Genomic DNA, 23,716 nt, shown 5'->3' with positions numbered 1-23,716 from the left:
TGGATGGATGGATGGATGGTTTAGTCTCAGTGGTCCAGGTCCCTCAGCGATTAAGAAACCGCTGATCGCACCGATTGGTCCTTAATGCGGTTATTATAAACGTGACCCCTTTCCGAAGCAGGAGGCCTCGCCGATACGGCCCATTAGAGGAGATTAATCTCCGCGCATTAGCATAATGCATCAGCTGATCTGATTAACCGCGTCCTGAGACACAGCCATGCGAATGTGGGACATTTGCCGTACGGGGGCTGCACAGCCATTTCCAACACACTGCAGCTTAAAAGGGAAAATCCCACAGCTACCATCAAGAGCCACATAAGGAACGATTCAGAGCTCATTACGATTCAGAAAACCAGCACACACAGCAGATCCTCCTCCGTTAAACCCCCGTATTATGCGTTCGCTTATTGTACAGTTTGCAAGCAGACAATAGCTTCCAAACCAATCGGCCTTTTCTGCTATGGTTTCATTTATTGGCTGGACCGTAACAGCGGGGCCACCCCTACAAACACGACTGTCTGTGACTGACTGACTGACTGAGTGAGTGACGAAGTTACACCATTGGTCGGCCGAGTTATGAAGTCACACCATCGGTCGGCCGGATCACGTGTGTCAGGTCCAGCCATATACTAGGTTTTAACCTGGTCTTGTTTTTTTAATGCTCTGGGCTGGATTCAATCAACATTTGCCCTCAAATAAAGGTACTTTTTTCTTCAAATTGGACTGCTCACAGACACGTTGGAGTCGGACAGAGATCCTTTGTGAGTCGGGTGCACAGGAAGTGTGGGGGTTTTTGACTGGGTGTGGCGCTCGGCAACACCCGCACATCCTGTTGACCCATTCGCCCGTCGTCACAGCCAATCATGTGTGACGCTGTGTTTACACCCTCAAACTTAACTTGCGCAAGTTTTTTTTATTTTTTATTTTTTTAAACCTTCACCAGTATTTTGGCAAAAACTCAGCGGGCGAAACGGTCCATACTTTGCTCCGTTTCGGGTCTTCCTTCTCTCTCCAGTCGTTGGGCAGATTCATGCAGAAGCACCATCTTTAAGCATTTATAAAAACATTTATTCTTTCAAACTTTGGATGAGGCAATCCAGAGCATTAATCGCATTCGAAACACTGTCATAATTCCGTAGACTTCGGACTTCACTCTTTACAGCTTTCTCCACAGATAAATAAAAATAAACAAAAAAAAATTTGATGCTCTAAATTTCGCTCCAAGCCAGAACCATCGGAGAACGCATTACCCCATCCTTACAAAACTGCAAAATGAAAATGACACATTATGTTCCAGAGAGTCATCTGAATGCAAATGGAGGGTTCATCAAGGAGCTCAGAAAGGTAACTACGGTCAATATACAGTCCTGAATAAAATATCCATAAGCCGGGCAGGTCGCAGAAGGATTTTCAGCCAATCAGAATAAATTGATGTCAGTAAGGTCAAACGGCTGTCTACGTAATGGAGATAGACTGATGACCGACGGCCGTTTTTAATGATTTCCAAATCCTTGGAATTGTCCGGGGCCAATGACGGCAAGGCAGACGCAGGGGTAAGACCAATGGGGGGTTTCAGCGGTCCATTCCGTTGTCGTCGTGGCGCTGGCCCCGGAAACAAGCGGCCAGTAGACGCTCGCAGAACTCCAGCTCCTCCTGCGGCGGTGTGGGGAGAAAGAAGGTGAGGCCGGTCGGTGTGCTGGAGCTGTGTCAGTGTGAGAGAAGAGAGGTGGGGAGGTGTACAGCAGTGTGTGTGTGAGAGAGAGGAAGAGAGGTGGGGAGAGTAGAGGAGGTGTAAAGGGGAGAGGTGGGGAGGGTAGAGGAGGTGTAAAAGGGAGAGTCGAGGAGAGTAGAGGAGGTGTACATTGGAGAGGTGGGGAGGGTAGAGGAGGTGTAAAAGGGAGAGGTGAGGAGAGTTGAGGAGGTGTAAAGGGGAGAGTGTTGAGAGTAGAGGTGTACACCAGTGTGTGTGTGAGGTGAGCAGAGTTGAGGAGGTGTATAGGAGGCGCACAGCAGCGAGGCGCACCTGGCTCTCCTCCTTGCCCTGCAGCTCCTGGGCTTTCCTCTTGAGCAGCTCCTCCAGGCCCAGGTCGGGGCTGCGGCAGTCCTTCAGCCCCTGGCTGCACCCGTCCACCAGACTAGGGGGGGGAGACACACAAGACCCTGAGCACCGGCCCCCAGACCCTGGGATGTTTGTGTGTGACTATACACTGCATGACCAAAAGTATCTGGACACCCCTTGGTCTGGGGCTGTTTTTCATGGTTTGGGCCCTTAGTTCCAGTGTGTGTGTGTGCAAGTGTGTGCACATGTATGCGTGTGTGAGTGTGTATAATGGTGTAGATGTGTATGTGTGTATGCGTACAAGCGTGTGTGTGCGTGCGTGTGTATGAGAGTGTGTGTGTTTGTGTGTGAGTGTGTATAGTGCACATGTAATATCTCACCAGCAGAGAGTTCCTAGCACGTGCTCATGGAAGGGGGAATGGGGAGTTCGCAGAATGGACACCAGCTGCTGCACCATCCCCATAGACAGCACTGTGTCTGAGAAACACACACACACCAAATCAGATCAGTCCAGACAACACTCTGTCTGACACACACACACACACACACATCCAATCAGATCAGCCCAGACAGCACGGTGTCTGAGAAACACACACACCTAATCAGATCAGCCCAGACAGCACTGTCTGAGACACACTCTGCAGTACAGACACGATAGTGCAGCACCCGTGCAGCACAGACAGGACGGTACCTCTGTGCTCTGGGTGAGCGGTCAGCAGGTTGAGCAGCAGGAAGGCGGACTTGGTCCGGAGCTTCTCGTTGTCCGACTGCATCCCCCGCATCAGCACCGAGAACCCGTCCAGAGACAGGAAGAGCTTGAGGCCAGTTTCCTGCTCGCGCACCAGGCCTGCGGGGGGGGGGGGGGGTCAGGGACAGGTCAGCGCAAGGAAAGACCCTTAACTGGGCAAACCGCATCCAATGCAAAACATCAAAGCGTAACTATGGCAACGTGACGCGGTCTGAAGACGCATCTCTTCAGACTGTACCTTGACTAACTACACCACTCCTCCGCAGGGTTACTCCCAATCCAGACCTGGCTCAAATATGTATTTGTTTTGGATTCTAATACTTTTCTACGCTTTACTAATCTTGTCTGGTGTATTGGAACCAATGAAATACTCTCCAAAAGTGCAAACCCTGCCTTCCGGTCATATTGCCAGGCTCAATTATACCAGGCAAGATCAACAGAGCACAGAAAAGTATTTAAATCCAATACAAATACATATTTGACCCAGGTCTGTCCCAATCCCAGATCACTGTCTTACATCACTTCTATCTTGATCTTCTTGCACTTTCATGTAACACTTGTTTCTTCATCTAGCACTTATATTGCACTTGTAGCTTCATCTTGATGTTGTAGCTCTTTATCAGATCTCTTACTTCTAGTTTGACCTGCCATAACTTTACTGACTTAGCCTCTGCATACTGCGTGAACTAGACCAGATGTTCACGGCTATGGATAAATGATACGCAATGGGAATTGTATCTGATCAGATCCGTGTTTTGTAGTTGTTCCAACGACCTATTGTACGTCGCTTTGGATAAAAGCGTCTGCCGAATAAAATGTAATGCAATAAGTGCACTGCAAGAAGAAGAAAAAAAAATCACATCCTGCAGACGGCAAGCCAACCATCCGGGCAGACGTGTGCTCTCGACCGCGAAAATTAGCGGCCCTGAAAGGAACTCGCGGCGTTCTTAACTTTCAGCAGAACTACGCGGAACAGCCACGGCCCGGTAATTCAGTGCATCCGACGCCAGGGAACATAACTTCTCGGAAAGTCAACGAGCTACACGAAACAGAATCATGAGGGGAAAAACCGAACCGCGTGGAGGGTGGGGGGGCGAGGCGGATGGGGTGACGCGATCCAGCGGTGCGGACGGAATGCTCACAGGACACGGCGTAGAGGGCCTTCACCCGGACGGCGGGCTGGGGGTCGGCGTCGGTCAGCCGGAGCAGCCTGGTCAGGGCCTCCCGGTCCAGCAGGTGGCACTGGACTTCCGGCATGTTCTGAGCGCAGGAGGCCAGGAGCTGGGCGGCCCTCCACCGGACCCCACCCTGCGGGTGCGCCAGGCATCGGGACAGGCACAGGTCCAGCCCCCCCAGCACCATGAAATCTGAGGGAACAGAAAAGAGGAGGGGGGGGGAGGGTGTGAAACGTTAGCGCAATCCGCTCTCGCCGCGCGGGCATTCGGCTCTGACTCATAACGGACTCTTTCTGCAAGACGTGCGAAGCCGCATCAGTTCAATTCGGGCAACAGACGGCGTAGAGAACGAAAGCAGCAGGGGCGTTAAAAGCCCAGACCGAATCGGAGTTCACAGAGTTCACAGAGTTCACTGCTCAATTTTCTCATCTGACATGCTCTGCGTCGAACCGCTATCTCAGCTGGAGCGACCCCGCCTCGCGTTTGCCCCGCTTCGCGTGCGTCCAACGCACGTCTGCGTGACCAAATTAGGGCGCAGGTCGTGCGGGGTTCCGCGGCAGCTGTCCCGTACTGTAAGGCGTCCGCACAGCCTGTTGCTGACTGCTGCCTTGTTTCCCTAATTCCAGCTGGTCAACTTTGGGCTAACAGTTGTTTTCTCCAGCTGTCCAGAAACAAGCCTCTGACCCTGGTGGCTGCTTGAGGTATTACACAACACTGGTTGTTGCTTCGGACCAACGGCCAAAACTCTATTCACCCAAGAGGGGCGAATACTTCTACGGCATGATGCGTCACGGTACGCTAAGTGGATAAAGATGACACCCCTTTCCCTCGTGCAAGGCTGTGCACACCGTGACTAAGCATAAATGATGAGCCGAGCTCGCTATCACACAGACAATTCATTACATTACAGGCATTTAGCAGACGCCCTTATCCAGAGCGACTTACACAACTTTTTACATAGCATTTACATTGCGTCCATTTATACAGCTGGATGTATATTAAAGCAATACAGGTTAAGTACCTTGCTCAAGGGTACAACAGCAGTGTCCTACCCTGGAATTGCACCTGTGAACTTTAGGTGACAAGACCAACTCCTTAGCCATTATACTACACTGCCACCCCAGACAGACACACACATGCACATCTGTGTGTAAACTGAAGTAGTGTGAGGTCCCCGCCACTCCCTCACCTCTGGCGTTGTCCAGGTTCTCGCAGAGCTCGGAGAGCAACTCCAGAGCGTCTTCCGTCGCCTCGTCTTCCTCCTCCTCCTCGTCCTCCTCCTCCTCGTCCCCTTCCGTTCCCTTCGCCTCCTCTCGGCGGAGGATGGCCAGGCACTCCTTCATCTGCTCCACCTCGTCTTTCTGTCCCCGGCACACCTCCGCCATGGCGGCCCTCAGCCACTCTTTTCTCTGGGCGTGCGAGGGAGAGCGAGCGGGGGTGGAGTTATTCCCACACATAACTGCAGAGACTGACGGGCCTGACGTCAGCCCTCTAGTTCTGCTGTCCTCACAACCGGTACCTCTCATCGTGACCCACGCTCTCCCCGCCCCCCAATGCAACACTTCACACGCGGGTAAAAATAGCAAATGCATTCAAAAATGCAAATGTGCAATAATCTTCATAATCGCTATCTGGCAAAACCATTGAATGGTATTGGGTGAGCAAAACCTAATGCGTCATCCGCGTTAATTTCGAACATAGTAGTCTCGCAGGAAATTACATAAAAGCTTCTTACATTTACTGCAGCCATTGGCACCGGTTTGAATAAATCCTTTAATGCCGAAAAAATGCCGTTTCAACTGTGGGTTTTCGAATAAAACCAGACGGAAAATCCGAAGCATCCCGTCAGCACAGCACTTAGTCAAGGGTCTCATTTTTGAGAATAGGATTTCAGTGCAGTTAACATGGCAAAACACTACGCCATCTGAACTGGCAGTGTACTTTGGCTGCTACTGGAAATAACAACAGGAGCCTTTGTTGCGCGGTGTCCGCGGCGCTGAGCTCGCGAAGGCAGTCCAACTTTACAACCACGACCAGCGCGGGACGCAGCAGAAGGCACGTGCTAAGTCGGCACGCGAGGATTCCAGCAGCAGCGCGTGTGTGTGTGGGAAACTGGTGCTGTCGCGCGTATTTACCTCCTCTGACATGGGTTCACTGGGGGCAGTTCCGTCAGCGGCAGAGCCTGCCTCCACAGCCATTCGCAAGATCCCCTGTAGGTTACGAGGGTGTTGCCTGTTACCTTCACCCTCAGCCATCACGCTCTGGACAAAGAGGGAGCGGAGACCAAAAGGGGTTAATGCAATGCAGAAGGGCTAATCCCTCCTATTTTCACAGAGAGGGGAAAACAGAGTGTGACAGTGGTAGTGTGGACTTGAGCTTTAAAGAGACGAGAGAGGACACCTAGGACAGACAGGAAAACAGGTTGGTAAACTAACTTGCATGCACTCTATACTTTTGAGTTTCGCGTTTGGATCACATGCTCCACTTACTCCGAGCGACTGCACTACAGTATTTGCACTGAGTCTGTTTGTGTTTGTCCTTACCGTAGCAACATTCGGAGCAACCAAGCAGTAAACTATGAACGACTTCACCCATTGACATTCTACGTTCCGGAGGCGTATCACAAAATATATATAATCGTGAGGGCGATTATGTAAAGCAGCAAACAAGCATGGCTTACTCGAAGGTGCGAATGAAGGTTCGCACACATAACCAACAGGAAAATAAGCTATTGGACTGAACTAATGATGGCACTAAAAAATAGCATTCCTCAGACTGGCAGTCTTCTGAATATCCTTTACGTTAGCTATGACCAATGTAAACTAACGCTAGTTAGTAAACTAAATACGGGCATATATCAATTACACACCTGGCTTCAGCAACAGCCAGATAGCTACCAAAGTAACGGTTTGCTCTTTAGGGGTCTACTGGTTAACTTAGCGGATCTACCGCAAAGTGTTAACGAACCGGTCCGAATATCGACCGTAGGCTATAGGTAGCTCGTTAACTTAGCTCGCGCTAGCTACGGAGCCAGTTAGCATAGGCTAGGCTACCACGAGGGACGGGCTGTGACTTGCTATGAGCATTCGGTAACGTTGCAGCTAATTGTAAGTGTTGCCCTCCAACACTGCAAAATGTATTCTATATCTTTCGCCTTACTACTAGCTAACATGACCTCAGACTTCAATACGGCTAACCAGGGAACGACTAGCTATCAAGTAAAATTATTTAGCAAGCACGCTACGCTAGTATATTAGTAATAACCAGAGACTGTAAAAAATAACTAGCTATGAGCTGTGAATCCAGGTAGCCAGCTAACGTTAGGAAATTTTATTTGCAACTTACCTCAGTATTTAAGTTTAATTCACCGTGTAAATATAATAATCGGAGATGGTTATTGTTAATGAACTAGACACGGTTCTTTGGTACGGTATAAGTAGGTGATAAGAACATTCTAGATTTTTCGAGAAGACGTAGAGCTGGCTGGCCGTCGCAGTACGACCATTGCCTCATGTTGTGTATAGCCTGTGAGTCATGCTCTACCGTAATATACCATTTATACTCGCATTACCCATTGTGTTCACATTCTGAGGTGTGCATCTGCAACCCAGAATGTGAACGATTACACAAAAGCAGAATATAAAATTATTGGAATGTGGCATTATTGTTTATAGTAATGCACCCCTTCATCTCTTTCCTCCATCCACTTGTCAACACTATTGCACTTTTATTTGAGACACAAGAAATCAAACAAGCATTATTCAGCTACCCAGGCCCCCATTTTCTGTCACTCCCCCGTTCCCGTTGGGACACTTTACTGTCCCATGGGATATTATGCGGTCATTTTATTTTTTTTAATTCTGTTGCCAACCATTGAACTTTTGACTGAGTCAACGCTGTTTTTTGCAAACGTTTTAACGTTAATTTCGAATAAGGTAAAAGTAACATTTTCGTACCTAAAGATACGTCTGGCAAAACCATGTTTTGCATCCATAGACTGAGACGGCAAATGAACCATAAATGGTACGTGCATACACCACTTTAAAAACGAATAACACCACATAAAAACACAATTTTGTGCCATTGAACACCATTCACTCAGTTTATAAACTCGACCATATAGTGACGAAGAGACGATCACATAATTATTTAGACTTTTATAGCATATAACCTCCCAAAGAAAAACAGCTTGAGTGTAGCTTGATACAACGATATCTTTGAATTTATTTTCTTTCACAGTTAAATGGATACAACAACTCTCGAACTGCAGTCATGCAATTGACGTCTTATCTAAGGGCGGGTGATTTTTTCAGTACACCCTACTTAGCCAATCACAACACTTCGCATCGAAGTACACTTCGTTTAGCCAATCACACCATTTCGCATCGGAGTACCACTCGTTTAGCCAATCATAACACTGCTTATCGAATGGAAACACATGACGACCAATCGAGGTGAAAACGTGCACAACGGCATTAAATGACTCCAGTGTAAACCAATTGAACAAAATACATATGACTAGGTCGGTTGCGTTGTGTCTCGTTGTGAAACTTCTATGTTTAAAAACACAATTAAAACGATAGTTTTCCACAAAATAATGTAATTAATAGCTACGGATTAGTTCATAGTGCACCACTTCGTTGAGTTCAAACATCCATGCTCCACGCGATACCGAGATACGTTGAAGTTAGCGCACTTTCACCGACTATCAGTTATTCTAACGTTAGTCTTCGGACGAGAGGCGACCAGCAACATCGACACAAGACTGTCAGGTAACGGCATGATATAGGTAGCTAACTGTATGCTAATGCTAAGCTAGGCGGATAGCTAGCCAGCTCGGTAACAAGCCTGCTAATCGGTGACTTATTTGCAGAGTATCCAACGCTTGCTAAGGTTAGGTGCGTTTCTAATTAACGGTTAGCCACAGTTGCTGGGAAGCTAGACAGCTAACAAGCTAAGTTTCGTGTTTCCGATAAACTGCGCTGTGTTCTTCCGGTTTCTCTGTTCGTTAGCTACCTAAACTAACCTGGCATAGCTTACATGAAACTGTTTAACAACAGCCAGTCAGCTCACTCGGTGTAAGTTATTAGCGTTTAAGCTAACTTAACTACCTAGCGAGGTTGCTTGCAAAATAATAATCCTTCTCGGTTACGCTGGCGTCTCATTTGCTCGCTGTATGTCTAGCCCCATTGTGAGGTCCCGCTTTGGTCGGTGTGTCCTTCAGCGAGGTCTCGTAGGCAGCTAGCTGACAAGGCTAGCTAGCGGATGGTTGGCATTTTCCGACGTTAGCTGCTTAGCTACATCGAAGTATCCTTTAGCAATACACTTTAAATTTTGTTAGCCACCATTGCTAAAGTTACATTGTGTTCAGACTAGCCAGTTTTGATTCCCAAGAGACCCCAGCATATCACAGTCTGAACAGTCTTACTTTGTTAGTGCCATCTACTAGACAGTTTTTGCTTTGTTATCTGGTATTAGGTGCCCATAGAGATGTATAACATACCGCTAGCTATCTGGCTTAACTTAGTTAACGGTATATAACCAATTTATATTAACGTTGTCTTCGTTAGCTGGTCAACCATTCGGCATACGCGTAAGCTTATGTGTGCACGCTAGACGTTACATTTTGCATGCTTTGCTACTTCAAAGTCTGAGCCAAGGAGGATTGCAGGGAATAATGATTTGGCTGTCTATCACGTTTTCATAGTGAAGTGGATTGTGTGCCACTGAAGGGGGACTTGGTAACTAGTTGGCTAGCGTTTGAAAACTGGAGGAAGAATATATTGAACTGGTCGCTTGTGCGGAGCTGGTTAGCTGATCGTGCTAACTTTGTTAGCTTGGCCGCATGGCTAGCCAATGAGGTGTTAAAATTTTGTACACTACCAGGTATCACACTCATTTGAATGCTTTGTTTCCCTCTCGGTCTCTTCCTCCCGCTGTCGTTGAATATAACACTGACCCTGATGTTGTTTGCGTTTCAGTATGTGGATGGAGGAAGGAGATGGAGGGATGCAGTAGAATGAGTGTCCGAGAGCTGTGCGAGACAGATGATCTGGCCACTAGCCTGGTGCTGGACCCCTTGCTGGGATTCAGCACGCACAAGATGAACATCAGGTACGTGCTTCTACCCGCACTGCTAATCACGCGTGTGGATTACTTGCTGTATAATACGCGTGGTTGGCTGGTTTGGTTGTTATTGCAGGATTGTTTCCTCAGATATGGCATTGAACCAACCTTCTTGTTTTCATTTCATCCTGTTTAAATAAATAAAATTAAAAAAATCAAGTTCCACAAATAATATTTTTAATTATTATTATTGATCAGTTCACATGAGCTCATTTTACGGCTGTTCCCAAGGTGCGTTGAAAGGGTAATTGTCGTGTACTTGGATTGAGTTGCAAAGGCGAAGTTAATTCTTGAGCTGCGTGACTTCCTTGCGTGAATACTTAATGACAGAAATTAGCTTTAAATGTGCAGTAATGTGGGTACGTTTGTAAGTGACCCATATCGTATGTCAGTGCACAGTTTGGCAGTAGGGGGCATTTCTAAAGTTTTCCATAGCTAGATTAAGTGACAAACTAACTAGCCATGAATCTGCAATGAAGACAACAAACAAGACCAGCAACTGGGGCTGGGAGTCCGAGTAACTCCTGGTACTGTCACAATATGTTTCTCATGATACGATAACACGACAATACTTGTGATCCTGCGATATGCAATATATTGCAGGGCAATCATCTGCAACGCATCGCGATATCTGTGTAACTGAATAAATATATCACATGAAAAGCAAATATATCACATCATGTCTCAAAAAGGACGCATACTGTATCATTCAGATGAAAAACAGCCATAAACTGAAAAAATGCCGAAAGCATAACAGTCCCGGAGTTTGCACGTCTAAATACAAGCCTGCCTCATAGTAACTTAAGTCTTCTCAGTTTGTGCAAAATTTAACAGAAAACCCAAAATAATTTATTGCAAAAAAAGAAAGATAATTACTGTGTAAAATCCATATGCAGTGTAAACCATCGTCAGTTTCAGATGTTCCGTGTGTAACACATAACAGCACTTGTTTTACATCTGCACTGAGCTAGCGAAGCCATTTGGCGTATGTATATGTACCGTGTTTATTCAGTTTTACATGTGTCGTCGCGTAGGTGCTCAACCGAACGAAGGCAGTTTAGTTACGGTTTTGCTACGGCAGGGTAGCAACCGGAGTCGATGGCTCGCTAGCTATCCATGATAGAAAACATACTGAGAGAACAGTTTGACCTAAGATCAAATTGAATTTGAATAGTTACAGAAGTGACAGCGAACCTGGCTTGCTGCTTGAGTGTCTGGTTGCTAGGTAGTATCGTGAAGTAAAATTTCTATTGTGTGTTTATGGCCATGGGTTTTTCCAGATATTAGGCCCTCCTGTTGCTAGGGAATGGGAACTACTCTGGCTAATAAGCTTTTCTCTTGATATGACCATGAGGATGAGTCGCCATCCTGTCTCTCATTATTTATGGAATAATGATTGGAAATCCTTGTCCTGGTTTCTCGCTGTGCAAGGAGAGTTCCATTCAGATGTTAATTTGAATAATTTGTTCATTCGGGAATGTCCAGGAATCTGTTGAATAAATATCTTTATTTATGAAATCCATTATGTGAAAGACACAGACGTGTTTCCCAGAAATCCAGGGTTGGAATGAACAGCTCGTAATTGGTTAATTGGTCAGTATAACTGGAAGCCAGCGTAGACTGTGGGCATCCTGGTGTTGGGAGCCGCGATATTCAGGGTACTGCAGCTTTGCTGTTAGTTAACACAGGGAGAGCTGCAGGTCAGCCAGCTCTTTGGCACTCATCTTTTCTGATGAAAATGTCACTATTAGGCCGCTCTGCCTGTCGCGACGAGGCCTGTCCTCTGCCTGTCGCGACGAGGCCTGTCCTCTCTGCCTGTCGCGACGAGGCCTCTCCTCTCTGCCTGTCGCGACGAGGCCTCTCCTCTCTGCCTGTCGCGACGAGGCCTCTCTCTGCCTGTCGCGACGAGGCCTCTCCTCTCTGCCTGTCGCGACGAGGCCTGTCCTCTCTGTCTGTCGCGACGAGGCCTCTCCTCTCTGCCTGTCGCGACGAGGCCTCTCCTCTCTGCCTGTCGCGACGAGGCCTCTCCTCTCTGCCTGTCGCGACGAAGCCTCTCCTCTCTGCCTGTCGCGACGAGGCCTCTCCTCTCTGCCTGTCGCGACGAGGCCTCTCCTCTCTGCCTGTCGCGATGAGGCCTCTCCTCTCCGCCTGTTTGTGCTGCTCAGGTCACAGAAGCATAGTTGGCTGGGTTCTCTCGGAGTGCATTGTGTGCCTTTTTAAAATCAAAAGTGCTCTTGCATACATCTATTTCAGTTTCTGGAGTTTATACATTTTAATATCAGTTTTAGTGTATATTTTTTGGCCCAACCAGTTTTTGCTTATGATGAAGGATATGCAACAATATTCTACTAATTTGAATAAGTTGGAGATATAAGAATACCTAAATAAATCCGCCGTCGAGGGGGAATTTACATGGGTGTAGTCAGGTTAAACAGAACCAGTTTTAACCGACTTTGCATTTAGTAGCGATTAAATTTGAAGCAGTCTGTCTTTGTGAGACTCGGCGTATGTACGCAATGTAAAAATGTTAATCAGGGTATCCTAAACCTGTGAAACGTTAACCTTCCTCTCTGCGATCTCCCGTCCGCTTATTCGCGACGGACGTTTCTCTTTGAAGAGAGTCCCGGAGAGCGCGCTTCGACGTGGCTTTCGCCAGGAAATCTCCCCCGTTTCCGCCGTCTCTCACCGCCTCGAGAGAAGATCGCCAAGGTGTTTCAGTCGGAGGAAGTTCACTCGGCGTCGTCGTTTCAGGCGGCGTTTTCGGTAACCGCAGAGTGCACTTCCTGCTTTCGGCGGTCGTTACCTTTCATCGGTTCTCACGATCATTTCAGCGATAGTGACAGTTTTTTTTTTTTTTTGTGCCGTCCCATCATTTTGAATGCTTTTCCCTCGAGAGATGCCTCGTTCGCAAAACGCGTACGGTCACATCCGCAAGAACGTTTCCAAGACCGTTTCGGAATTGATCGTTTCTTTTCTTATCTGTGTTGGTTCGTGGCTGTTTCCTTATGCTAATCATATGAACAGGGTTGCACAAACAGTTTTGAAACGATGCACACAGCAGTCGTCATCTCATGCAGCCAGGAAATGCACAGAAACAAAGGTCTGCACGTGCATTAGGAATCCCATATTGGTTTCTCAAAGGAAACTTTTTAAGAACAAAGGCTTGATGTGCCTAGGGTGATTTATGATTTTTCGTTCAGTTTGACAGGGTTCTTTAATAAATAAATAGCCACCAAAACCAGCTTGCCATCACTGCACACGCTTCATGTGAATTGAGCACATCAACACATCAGAGTGGGCTGTGACAAAAAGCCTACAGGACGCTGTAGTTATTTGACTCTCTTTCAACCGAAAGATCGCTCTGCACTGTACTGAATGCACGGAATAATATAGAATGCATTCTTTGAATTCCCAGTATTTTCAATTGTCTAAAATGGCACCATTTTAGCAGTATAACGGGTTCTGCAAGTGATGGCGGCAGAAATTCCTGGCACCTTCATTGCGAGCGCTAGATAAATTATCCCGGTGGCAGTTAATTACAGTGGACCAGTATTTTCGAAAGAAAGTTACCTCAAACGCTTCCGGAATGTATTTGGGTCTTATTGCCAAGTGCCTTCTCTGCTGTGTGTCGAATGCCAAAACGAACGAGTCTCGACCGATTCTTGTTTCCAGACCGATTTGAACTGAAAGTTTGCTCGTTTTTTACTGAATCGGGTCCTCGTTTCGACGGCGAGATTCGTTCGCGGTTCTCAGTTCTCTTGATTGGCAGCGTCGATGCGAAGCCTGGGTTTTCGGCACTTTCTTCCCCCCCCCTCGCCATGCTTCAGCAGATTCCGGATCCTTCCGTAAGCTCCAGTGCCTTTGAAGTCGGTCTGTCGGTATGGACAGGCACACGCCCAGAAACCACACCCACAAGCTGAAGAGATGTGATTAACTTTCAGCTGCTTGTACAAACATTCCGGCGATTTTAAGACCAGCTCCTTCCAAACCGGGCAGGAAAGTTCCATAGCTATAAAAAAAAAAATAATAAAGCCTCAACATCTACAGATCCTCGGCTGGGCCAAACTGAACCACTGATATGAGCTTAGTAGGAGGATAGCCTTTTTCTTTCCACTTTCCAGCTCTCATTTCGACAACACCTATCGAACATAGTGTGACATTATGCTTATTGTTTACTAGTTTTGCCTCAAGAAGGGAAAAACGGAAACACCTTAACGCTGAGCTGAATGGAAAGTTGTACTGACGCCGTACTACACTGACGCACACAGCGTTAAAAATGTAAGATGCGTGCGCAGAGGCGCGTAGCCGCACCGCTGCGGACGCATCGGGAACCTTCCTGCCCGGCACGCGACGTTCGCCCCGCTCCTCGTTTATCCCCATTCGTCCTTCTCTCTCTCTCACCCATCTGTCCACGTTGTAAAAGTGCGTCGATTTTTCCCCGTGACTTGGCGGCGGGGGGGGGGATTCCGCCGAGCCGGTTTTACCGATCGATTTTTTTTTTCCGGCCGGGCTTCTGCCAGGCGACGCGGCGGCTGGCGACCGATCCCCTCCGGTTCCTCCTCAGAACGCCCGCGTCAGTCGCTCCAGCGCGACTCGCGATGCGTCGAGGCGGTTTTTTTTCCCGCTCGTCCGCGGCGAGGTTCGGATTGCGTGCCGCCGTCGTTTTCACGAACGGGGGGAGGAGGAGGATGACGCTTCTCAGGATATCCGGTCAGCGCTTTTGCGGTCCCGACAGGAGAGCGTGACTGAGAGCTGGGCCCCCCGGCGCCGCTGGTGATCCTGACGACCGTGGCGGTGACGGACCGAAGGTCACACTGCCGTTGTGGCTCTGACCCTGAATCCATAGGGAACGCGAGGGCACTCATTTAACCCTTTCATTCCAGCTCTGTCTGTTTGCCAAATGAACAGAAATTTAAGTTTGCGGCTGCAAAATGTCTAGGCGACTTCAATTCTTTCTCCGTATTGAAATGGAATTGTCCCCAAACTCTGGTTATTTGTGCGTTTCTGTCCAGAATGTGGAATGCACACTAAATAATGTGCATACTCAGAACCTCTTGAGTCGGTCTTACCTCCCGGATTTGTTAAAAGTTCAGGTAAAAAAAAATGTTTTTTGACCACAGCAGCATCATATGATGGTTTTAAAAGGGTTTGTGTCGGTGTTCGGTGTTAAATAACACAGTACTCGCGCGCTATGATAGTTTCTGAAAGGTTTCTTTTTATCGCATTGAATTCTTGGGAAATTGTGGTTTTAAAAAAAAAAAAATTTTTTTTTTTTAGTCGAAACGTAGTCCCAAATGCCGAGCTCATGTATAAAAGATGATGTAATTACTCACCTGAAAGTGCTTCCATGAATGTTAAATGACATGTATATAAGCTCTGCTCTATTTCTGTCATTGAGAAATGGGTTTTTTTTTTTTTTTTGGGCGGTCGCCGGTTCCACCAGACGCCCGGCGCTCCTTCCCTTTCAGAGCGCCTCTGGTGCCCTCGAGGCGCAATTAAGATAAACGGTCCCATTTCGAGCGGTCCCAGCCGAAATTTTCAGGTGTCGGCTGAATCGCCCGCCGGCTCTCGGGGCCTGTTACCGACGCGGGCAGCCGCGCTGAAAGCCGCGGTCGTTTAAAAAATAAATTTAATAAATAAATAAAAGACGCGCTCTCGTCCTCTGTGAATGACCCCGTGAACAGCGGCAGGAGGAAACCCGCCCTCTCCGGTGTGCGGCGACGCCGCGTTCCGTCCGCAGCTCTGTCGACAGCAGAGGCGTTTCGGCTGGAAATAGCGCAGCGACCGCATTTCCGGAACATTCTGCTTACGTACAGTAAAGCCAGAAAAAAAAACACCGGCCGTTAGATTTGCTGCTGACCACGCCTGAAGACATTGATGAACGCTTATTAACGGTGTAGTGTAATGGGCAGGGAACTGGCCTGGAAACCTGAAGGTTGCAGGTTTGATTCCCGGGTGGGACGCTGACCTTGGCCCCTTGAGCAAAGTACTTCTAACCCGCGTTGCTCCAGTATATATCCAGCTGTATGCACTGTGTGGATGGATGCAGTGTAGATGTTATGTTAAAAAGCTGTGTGCATTTCGCAGTAGAGAAAGCAACACTTCCTTAAGGAAACAGCCAGGTCGTACAGCGGTTCACAAACAGTAGCGGCAACAACAATGACGTAAGGACTTAAATCACCGCCGTGCGGTTTCCGACAGCCATCGCGTACTTTCAGTTCTGTTCTTCGCTGAAGTGGTTGTTGAAACGCAGGATACACGCGACTTCATTCACCTTTTTCATTCTCTGTGTAGTTTAATCTGGCAAATCGTAATCGCGCCAGGCAGTCGCGCGGTGTGCTAATGCTGTGTGTTGTAAGGTGCGCTCGGATAACAGAAAAACAACGCAATATGTATTTAAGCGATCTTTGTGTGCGTGAGCGCAGCGCATGTACACCTAGCTCTCTGACGTGTGTTCTGAGCACCATTAGTAAATACAAACACAACCCGTATAAAGACCTTTGATTCAGTCATGGATTGCAAAAATCGTTCTGTAGAGCAAATCACGCGTTAAATCCATAAACCTTTTCCGTGAGATGTCGATTTTATTTTAGTTTTATTTTTTTCTTAAATGTGCACTGTACCGCCCAAGCGATCGACCCCCCCGAGGACAAATATAAAATTGCAATGAATGAATGAGCCTCCGTGATTTATGATACCTTTGGATGGGATTGGTCTTGCCCTCTTGCCAATTTTCTGTTTTTGCAAAGGATAAGGCGCGATAAAACCGCCTTCACCTGGCAGCCAGACATCCTGTTTGTAGAGTTTCCCAGAAATCGTCTCTGCGCGGCCGATTCGCGGGCGGCGTTTCGGGCGTGGCGGGCGTGGCGGGCAGACGTGCGTTCGTCGCGCCCGAACCTGAGACCTCAGCTACCCGGAGTGACTGGGGGGGGGACGCCCTGCTTCCGGAACCTTCCGCGTTCATTCACTAGCGTCGAAATAAACTGCAGGAGCGCGCGGGCATCGCATCGCGAATGGTCTCCTTGTTCTGGCGATCGACCGTCGACACGTTCTCAAAAAAACAGCCGACATCCGCTAAAAAGATGACCGCGGTTCTCAGGACCGTGGAAAGGAGAGACTGGGAAGTCCTGAATGGGTTGCTGTTGAGATCCCGACCTCAGTATGTACGCGTTTTGTTTCGACAGCTGCGTAATCACGTTTACATATGTAGATTTGTTCTCATTCAGCCGTAAATTACCATGATAATCAGCGATCTAACATCGTTTTTTTTTGGGGGGGGGGGTGGTGGGGGGATGGGGTGTCGAGGGGGTTGGAAGGGAAGAACGACAAACGCCGTTTCTTCCTGAACAAGCTTTATTAATCCGATCAAATATTTTCTGACCTTGTTTGAGGTGGATTAAAATCGCTACTTCACGTGGATTAAAAAAAATAAATAAAATGTACTCCCTAGAAAAACAACGATTAAATCGCAATTAAAAAAAACGAAGAAAACCGCTCAGTGAAAACAGACGAAGCCGCGGTGGCGTTCGGGTACTAGCCACACATTTGTGCACACGCTTCGCTTAAGCTGGAAGTTTTTATTGGTTTTTTGTTTTTCTTTCAGAGGAGAGTTTGCACATTCTCAGCTGCGAAGGGGCCGCTCCTCGCACCGGGCGCGTTCCCCCCCTCCCCCCCCGCTGCGGGCCGTTTGTTTGACTAGCCTCTCGGAGGGAAGGAAGCCCGCGACGGCAAACTCTTTTTCTTCTCGGAGAGCGTACGCGCACGGCTTGGGATGCTATCGCCAGGCGCCGTCGCGCGGCGATTAGCATATCTGAGCGACGTCGCTTTAATTTGGTAAACGCCCACTTCCCATTATAATTCCCTTTTTGCTCGCGAGGCTGAGCCTGATTTAGATGAAGCGTTTAGAGGCGACTGCAAATGGCTTGTGAAGTGAAAGGAAGAGAACTGTCAACACTCACCCCCTCTGTGGGGTTAAAGCAGCCAGAGCTGGCCTGCATATGCCAGGGGCAGCTGTAGCTCTTTCTCTCTCTTTGTCCCTCTCCCTCTTTCTTTTTCTTTTTCTATCTCACACTCTCTCTCTCTCTCTCTCTGTCTCTCTAATGGTACGTTCTTATGGTGTACTGAACTGTGATGAACTGTGCTTCACTTCTTATTGGAAATGTGGCGTTTTTGTTCAGCTTTTAGAGTGGAACAATAGGCTAATGAGGAAGTGAGAGAGAGCAATGTCTAAAAAAAGAAAAAAATAACGCGATTGACGTCGCTGCAGGACTGGTGAACCGCAGGCTGAGACGGTGCGCCGGCGGTGCCCGTTTCAGAAGCTTCGCCCTTGTAGTCCCGAATCGGCGTCGGAGCTGACGCTAACGACGCGGCTAACGAAAGTGCCACACGCTAACGAACGTGTCCGGCGGGCAGAAAACCCCCGCGGTCGTCTGAACATCTTGTTCTCGTGTTCTCTCTCCCGAAATCGCACCGCCTGTCGTCTTGGACAGAGGGCGGTCGGCGCTCTTCTTTTTATTCGACTTCTGTCGAGCGCGCGCCGAGCACGTTTGCAGTTTTTGGGTCAAAGGGGGACGTTTGAGGAGATCCTACCGCTCGAAAAACTTTAAAAACGCCGCTACGTGTAAAGATTAAAAGCGGACTGCGAAGCGTCTTCGCCTTTAGCCTCGCTGGCGTTCTTGGGTAACGTGTGAAAACCAAGATGAGAGAGAACCTGAGAGCCGCGAGGAGCGCAGCGGGCGCAGGCTGAGTTTACTGTGGCCGAGCCGTAGCGCGGTCTGACGAGTCCCTGGCCACGTTCGCCTCCCACGGCACGACAAACTATGCAGCAAAAGCAGACGGGGGAGCGACGGACTCCTGCGATACAGAATACACACAGGGGTACGGGGACACGTTCACTCCTAAAACACGGAATACACACAGGAGATACGGGGACACGTTCTCTCCTGAAACAAGGAATACACACAGGAGATACGGGGACACGTTCACTCCTAAAACACAATTCATTCCTAAATCCACGAGCTTCCTCAGAGAGTCAAGTGTACTGTGTTCATGTGGTATTTTCTGTCTTTACATTTTGGACTGTATATTGCGATTGTTTCTGAGGGCATAGACATTGTAACCAGATGAATTTCGCAGTGTAAGATATAGTGTCTCTTTTATGTGATGCGTGAGTTTGGTATAAACATGTTCACTGCCCTGTTGGTCAGGAAAGGCACCACGTTTTGGTGCGGATTTGACCGCTGGAGTGTCGGTCTGAATCTCGCTGGACCGCCCGTCGGCTAGTGACAGGGCGTATCGAGGGACCCGAATTGGCCGTGTCTCCGTGTGAGGGATTGTCAGCTGGGGTTAGCTCCTCCTTATTGCTCCCCAGCTACACCTACTGGCGGTACAGCACCTGCGAGAGTTGTGCTTGCAATTGGCAAAGTGGCCCTTTCCTCCCAGCGTGATGTGTTGCCTAGTTACAGTCACAACAATCCTGGTTGGGGGCAACAAAAAAAAAAAAAAGGAAGTTCCTGGCATCGCTTGCGTCAGATTAGGCTACTTGCTACCCTTTTTCCTTCGGGGTTGTGGTGAATTAAGTTTTTCATTCATCCATCTGTTATCTAACCCGCTTATTCCTGCTCAGGGTCACGGGGTTGCTGGAGCCTATCCCAGCATGCTTTGGGTCAGAGGCAGGGATACACACTGGACAGTTCACCAATCCATCGCAGGGCCCACACACCATTCACTCACACGCTCATACCTGCAGGCAGTTTAGACCTGTGCTTCTCAACCCTGGTCCATGGGGTCCCACTGTGTATTCTGGTTTTTGTTCCAACAATAGTAACATGCTCCGTATTGTAATTGTTCTTAATTTGTCTTTCTATTGTAGAAAGATTTACCCTCTTAAAGCTACATTATGCCAGAAATGGCTGTGTTTGCCCTAAAAAAATGAATGTCCCATATTCACATCTCAGGAATTTCAATCGTTCTGACAGACTTATGCTGTCATTTACTGTGCTGTATGGCAAAGAATATCAATTGAAATGGGTTTCATTTTTAATCGACTCATTTCCAAACTGATGGATGAAATCAATTGGATACAATTTTCTGAGTGTGTGGAAAGCTAAAAATAATTCTTTGTAAAATGAATGGAGTTTAACTGACCGCAAATGGCATCAAGCCAAACCTGCATCGTGTTAAAAAAGTTTAACCACTTAGTTACAGTTGAACACATTTTCAACAGCTCTGATTGATTGGGAGATTGACTTTGACAACAGCCAGCGTACACAGTGGGCCCTCAGGACCAGGGTTGACAAACACAGATTTAGAGTCTCCACTTAACCTAACCTGCATGTCTTCAGGCTTAAGGGAGGAAACCAGAGTACCTGGAGGAAGACCACACAGACACAGGATGCGACCTTTGCACAGAGAGGCCCCAGCCAAGAGTGAACTGTTTTTTGTTTCACATTACCAAGTTTGTTGCTCTATGGTTAATGTTAGTTTCTTTAGCAGTTTGTTGCTCTATGGTTAATGTTAGTTTCTTTAGCAGTTTGTTGCTCTGTGGTTAATGTTAGTTTCTGTAGCTGTTGTTTTATGTGTAATGTTAAGTTTCTTTAGCAGTTCGTTGTTTTTTGGGTAATTTTAGTTTCTTTAGCAGTGTGATGTTATGTGTAATTCTAGTTTCTTTAGCTGTTTGTTGTTTTATGGGTCATTTAGTTTCTTTAGATGTTTGTTGTTTTGTGTAATGTTAGTTTCTATAGCAGTTTGTTGTTTTGTGTAATGTTAGTTTCTATAGCAGTTTGTTGTTTTATGGGTAATGTTAGTTTCTTTACCAGTTTGTTGTTTTGTGTGTAATTCTAGTTTCTTTAGCTGTTTGTTGTTTTATGGGTAATGTTAGTTTCTTTAGCAGTTTGTTTTATGGGTAATGTTAGCGTTAGTGTTGTTTTTGCATTGTTGCTTTCGCAGCTTGTTGTTTAATGAGTAATGCAGTCTGTACAATCCTTGCTAAGCAGTCTGCATTGAAACAGCAGTTGATACTGTAGAACATTGGTATTGTCAAGGCTGTGGGCAATGATGCTCAAGTCCCCCTCCATTCTTGGGTGATGTCTGTCAGATAGCATTGTGGCACTGTAAATATTATCTATAAGGAAACACAATGGTTTTCATTAAAAACCTTCATGAGCTCTATTTGCATTGGGTGTTTTTTCCTTGTGAATTGTAATTCATTGATGCTGCAAAGGCGCCCTGTCTATTGGCTGCATTTTTCCCCAGACACTGACAGCTTATGTGTAGGCCCATTGGAATAATGGTTTGTGTAGCTAGCTATAGCTAATGATTCCCCTATAGTTTGTTTAGCTAACCGGCTATAGCTATGGCTAATGATTCCAGTATAATTTGTGTAGCTGGCTAGCTATTGCTGTGTATAATGATTCCAGTATAGTTGATGATTTTCACTTTAGCTGCACTGATGGGGATTAAAGGCTGACAGAGCTTTATGGATAATCTCTGACTGATAGAGCATTTTTGGTGGGAATTGTTGTGGGTAATTTAGATGTAAATGAGTCAAGTTTAGTAGCATTAAAATACTGTTCCATGGGCAATTTAGTATGTTTTTATGTCCATCGTAATTATTCCAAAACTTAAAAGTTTCACTATTCATTTTTTTTTCCATCGTATTTTTTCAGCGTATTATTAATTCAGTCACAAATAAATGTTAGGAAATGTATTTTGCATTATTACATATGTGTGGAAACCTTCACCTCCTGAAAATGGGAAATCATTTTCACATTTTGAAAAAATGAAAAATAAATTTGATAAACGATGAACAGTCGGCTCAGAGGTCTCCGATACAGCTGCTTTTTGAACATTACATTTTCAGTTCATTTACATTGTAATTATGCAATTTATAATCTTCGCTTCGTGGGGCGATAGCAGTAAGATTGCTCTGAGATGTAATCAGCCAATACTGACATGACCCTGACAATATGAGGCATCCCTAGTGACTGGCTACTTTACATATACACAAATAACGAGGCTTGCGCTGCAGATTAACTCCATTTTAATACAATTTTATTGTAATTATAATTAATTTATTTATTAATTTATTTTCCCAGTTGCGCGCAGGCTCATTGGCTGAGCGTACGGGACGGGCTGCAAATGCAAATTTGGGAACGTGGCCCCTGCCGTCCCGGGGTGTCTGCTACCCAGGAGATAAGCCAGCGTCTCCTACTGCGTTTCTGGTTCCGGAACATTCCCGTTCGAAAATGAAACGTACGGGGTCACCCCCTCAAAACGATCGCCGGGGCAACCCAGCGGGAAGGTTTTTTGCAAAATAAAAATGCTAATCCCACCTTCTAATATGCAGCGGCTTCAAAGCAAAGCCCATCTCCCTTCTCCCCCCCCCCCCCCCCCCCCGTGTCATAATTGCGTGTCATTACTTGGCTTGCCTCGACTAGGAGGATCAAACGGACTGGACGTGGTTAAATGACCACACGCGAGGCTGTGTGTAAAAAAGGGTTCTCGCCCTGTTTCCCCCCCTCTCTTCTCCAGGCTAATTCAGTCTAATTTGTGTATCGCTTCTTTTTACGAATATGCTGTCACAGTCATACTGTACAGGAAGGTATGACTGTAACATTGAAGAAAAAAAACTGGGCCTGAATGCTCAGGAACCAGCAAGTGAGGTGTTAAAGGGGGTGGGGGTCTCCCTTGTGGGAAGACGTCTGGAGGGGAACTCTGAGGCCGGGGGGGAGGGGGGAGGGGGGCGGAGCCCCGGCGCCGCTGGTGTCCCGCGGGCGTGTGACGCGGCGTCTCTCTTGTTCCCCTTTCCCAGTCCGCCGCCGGAGGTCAGGCGATGGGGCTACCTGCGGGAGGCGCTGCTGCGGTTCCGGCGGACGCACGACTTCCCAGCAGCCTTCGAGGCCCTGACCGTGGGGGAGTGGGCCTGGGGCTACTTCACCCAGCTGGGCTCGCACCGGCAGGAGCTCCTGCGGCAGCACGTGAGTGACGGGCCTGCACGGGGACCGGCGGGGGAGTTTTTGTGGAGGGCGTGTACACACTTACCTGTGTGGGAGTTTGTGTACACTCACCTGTGTGGGAGTTTGTGTACACACTTACCTGTGTGGGAGGTTGTGTGGAGGGCGTGTACACACTTACCTGTGTGGGAGTTTGTGTGGAGGGCGTGTACACACTCACCTGTGTGGGAGATTGTGTGGTGGATGTTTACACACTCACCTGTGTGGGAGTTTGTGTGAGGATGTTTACACACTCACCTGTGTGGGAGTTTGTGTGGAGGGCGTGTACACACTTACCTGTGTGGTGGATGTTTACACACTCACCTGTGTGGGAGTTTGTGTGAGAATGTTTACACACTCACCTGTGTGGGAGTTTGTGTGGAGGGCGTGTACACACTTACCTGTGTGGGAGTTTGTGTGGTGGATGTTTACACACTCACCTGTGTGGGAGATTGTGTGGTGGATGTTTACACACTCACCTGTGTGGGAGATTGTGTGGTGGATGTTTACACACTCACCTGTGTGGGAGTTTATGTGATGGACGTTTACACACTCACCTGTGTGGGAGTTTGTGATGGGCATTTACACACCTACCGGTGTGACAGTTAATGTGATG

General features: G+C 47.5%; 2 protein-coding genes and 1 long non-coding RNA gene across 6 annotated transcripts in view; 2 read left to right on the top strand and 1 right to left on the bottom strand.

Moving 5' to 3' along the window:
• Positions 1–1,046: 1,046 nt before the first annotated feature.
• On the bottom strand, positions 1,047–7,525 carry hspbp1 (HSPA (heat shock 70kDa) binding protein, cytoplasmic cochaperone 1). 4 transcript variants are annotated; one of them, XM_064314588.1, is made up of 8 exons: positions 7,328–7,525; positions 6,118–6,243; positions 5,172–5,391; positions 3,950–4,174; positions 2,751–2,906; positions 2,440–2,536; positions 2,024–2,135; positions 1,047–1,702 (listed from the first exon to the last, which is right to left on the bottom strand). In XM_064314588.1, exons 2-8 carry the CDS (start codon positions 6,235–6,237, stop codon positions 1,355–1,357), a joined length of 1,278 nt encoding a protein of 425 aa, XP_064170658.1. In that variant the 5' UTR covers positions 6,238–6,243; positions 7,328–7,525; the 3' UTR covers positions 1,047–1,354. The 4 variants fall into 4 exon arrangements, with proteins under 4 accessions (XP_064170658.1, XP_064170660.1, XP_064170659.1 ...); XM_064314590.1 differs by lacking the exon at positions 7,328–7,525 and adding an exon at positions 6,852–7,065; XM_064314589.1 differs by lacking the exon at positions 7,328–7,525 and adding an exon at positions 6,526–6,779.
• Positions 7,526–8,455: 930 nt separating this feature from the next.
• kmt5c (lysine methyltransferase 5C) overlaps positions 8,456–23,716 on the top strand; it is a 33,859-nt gene continuing 18,598 nt past the window's right edge. Inside the window, exons 1-3 of the mRNA XM_064316275.1 lie at positions 8,456–8,754; positions 9,964–10,096; positions 22,920–23,085. Of these exons, the coding sequence (XP_064172345.1) occupies positions 9,984–10,096; positions 22,920–23,085 (279 nt within the window). The 5' untranslated portion in view covers positions 8,456–8,754; positions 9,964–9,983. The remainder of the gene's footprint in view (positions 8,755–9,963; positions 10,097–22,919; positions 23,086–23,716) is intronic.
• On the top strand, positions 20,535–21,277 carry LOC135243083 (uncharacterized). Its single transcript, XR_010326557.1, has 2 exons — positions 20,535–20,746; positions 20,816–21,277. It is a non-coding gene; the product is annotated as an uncharacterized LOC135243083 (long non-coding RNA).

The sequence above is a fragment of the Anguilla rostrata genome, chromosome 17 (genome assembly GCF_018555375.3).
Source record: "Anguilla rostrata isolate EN2019 chromosome 17, ASM1855537v3, whole genome shotgun sequence".
Classification (NCBI taxonomy): Eukaryota; Metazoa; Chordata; class Actinopteri; order Anguilliformes; family Anguillidae; genus Anguilla; species Anguilla rostrata.
This window is presented reverse-complemented; position numbering and strand designations above follow the sequence as displayed.

Coding starts and splice junctions, on each gene's coding strand:
- hspbp1 (XM_064314588.1), bottom strand. CDS start 6,237: ATGGCTGAGGGTGAAGGTAACAGGCAACACCCTCGTAACCTACAGGGG. Junction 5,392..6,117: donor GTGAACCCATGTCAGAGGAG/GTAAATACGCGC, acceptor TCGCACGCCCAG/AGAAAAGAGTGGCTGAGGGC. Junction 2,136..2,439: donor GTGCTAGGAACTCTCTGCTG/GTGAGATATTAC, acceptor TCCCCCCCCTAG/TCTGGTGGACGGGTGCAGCC.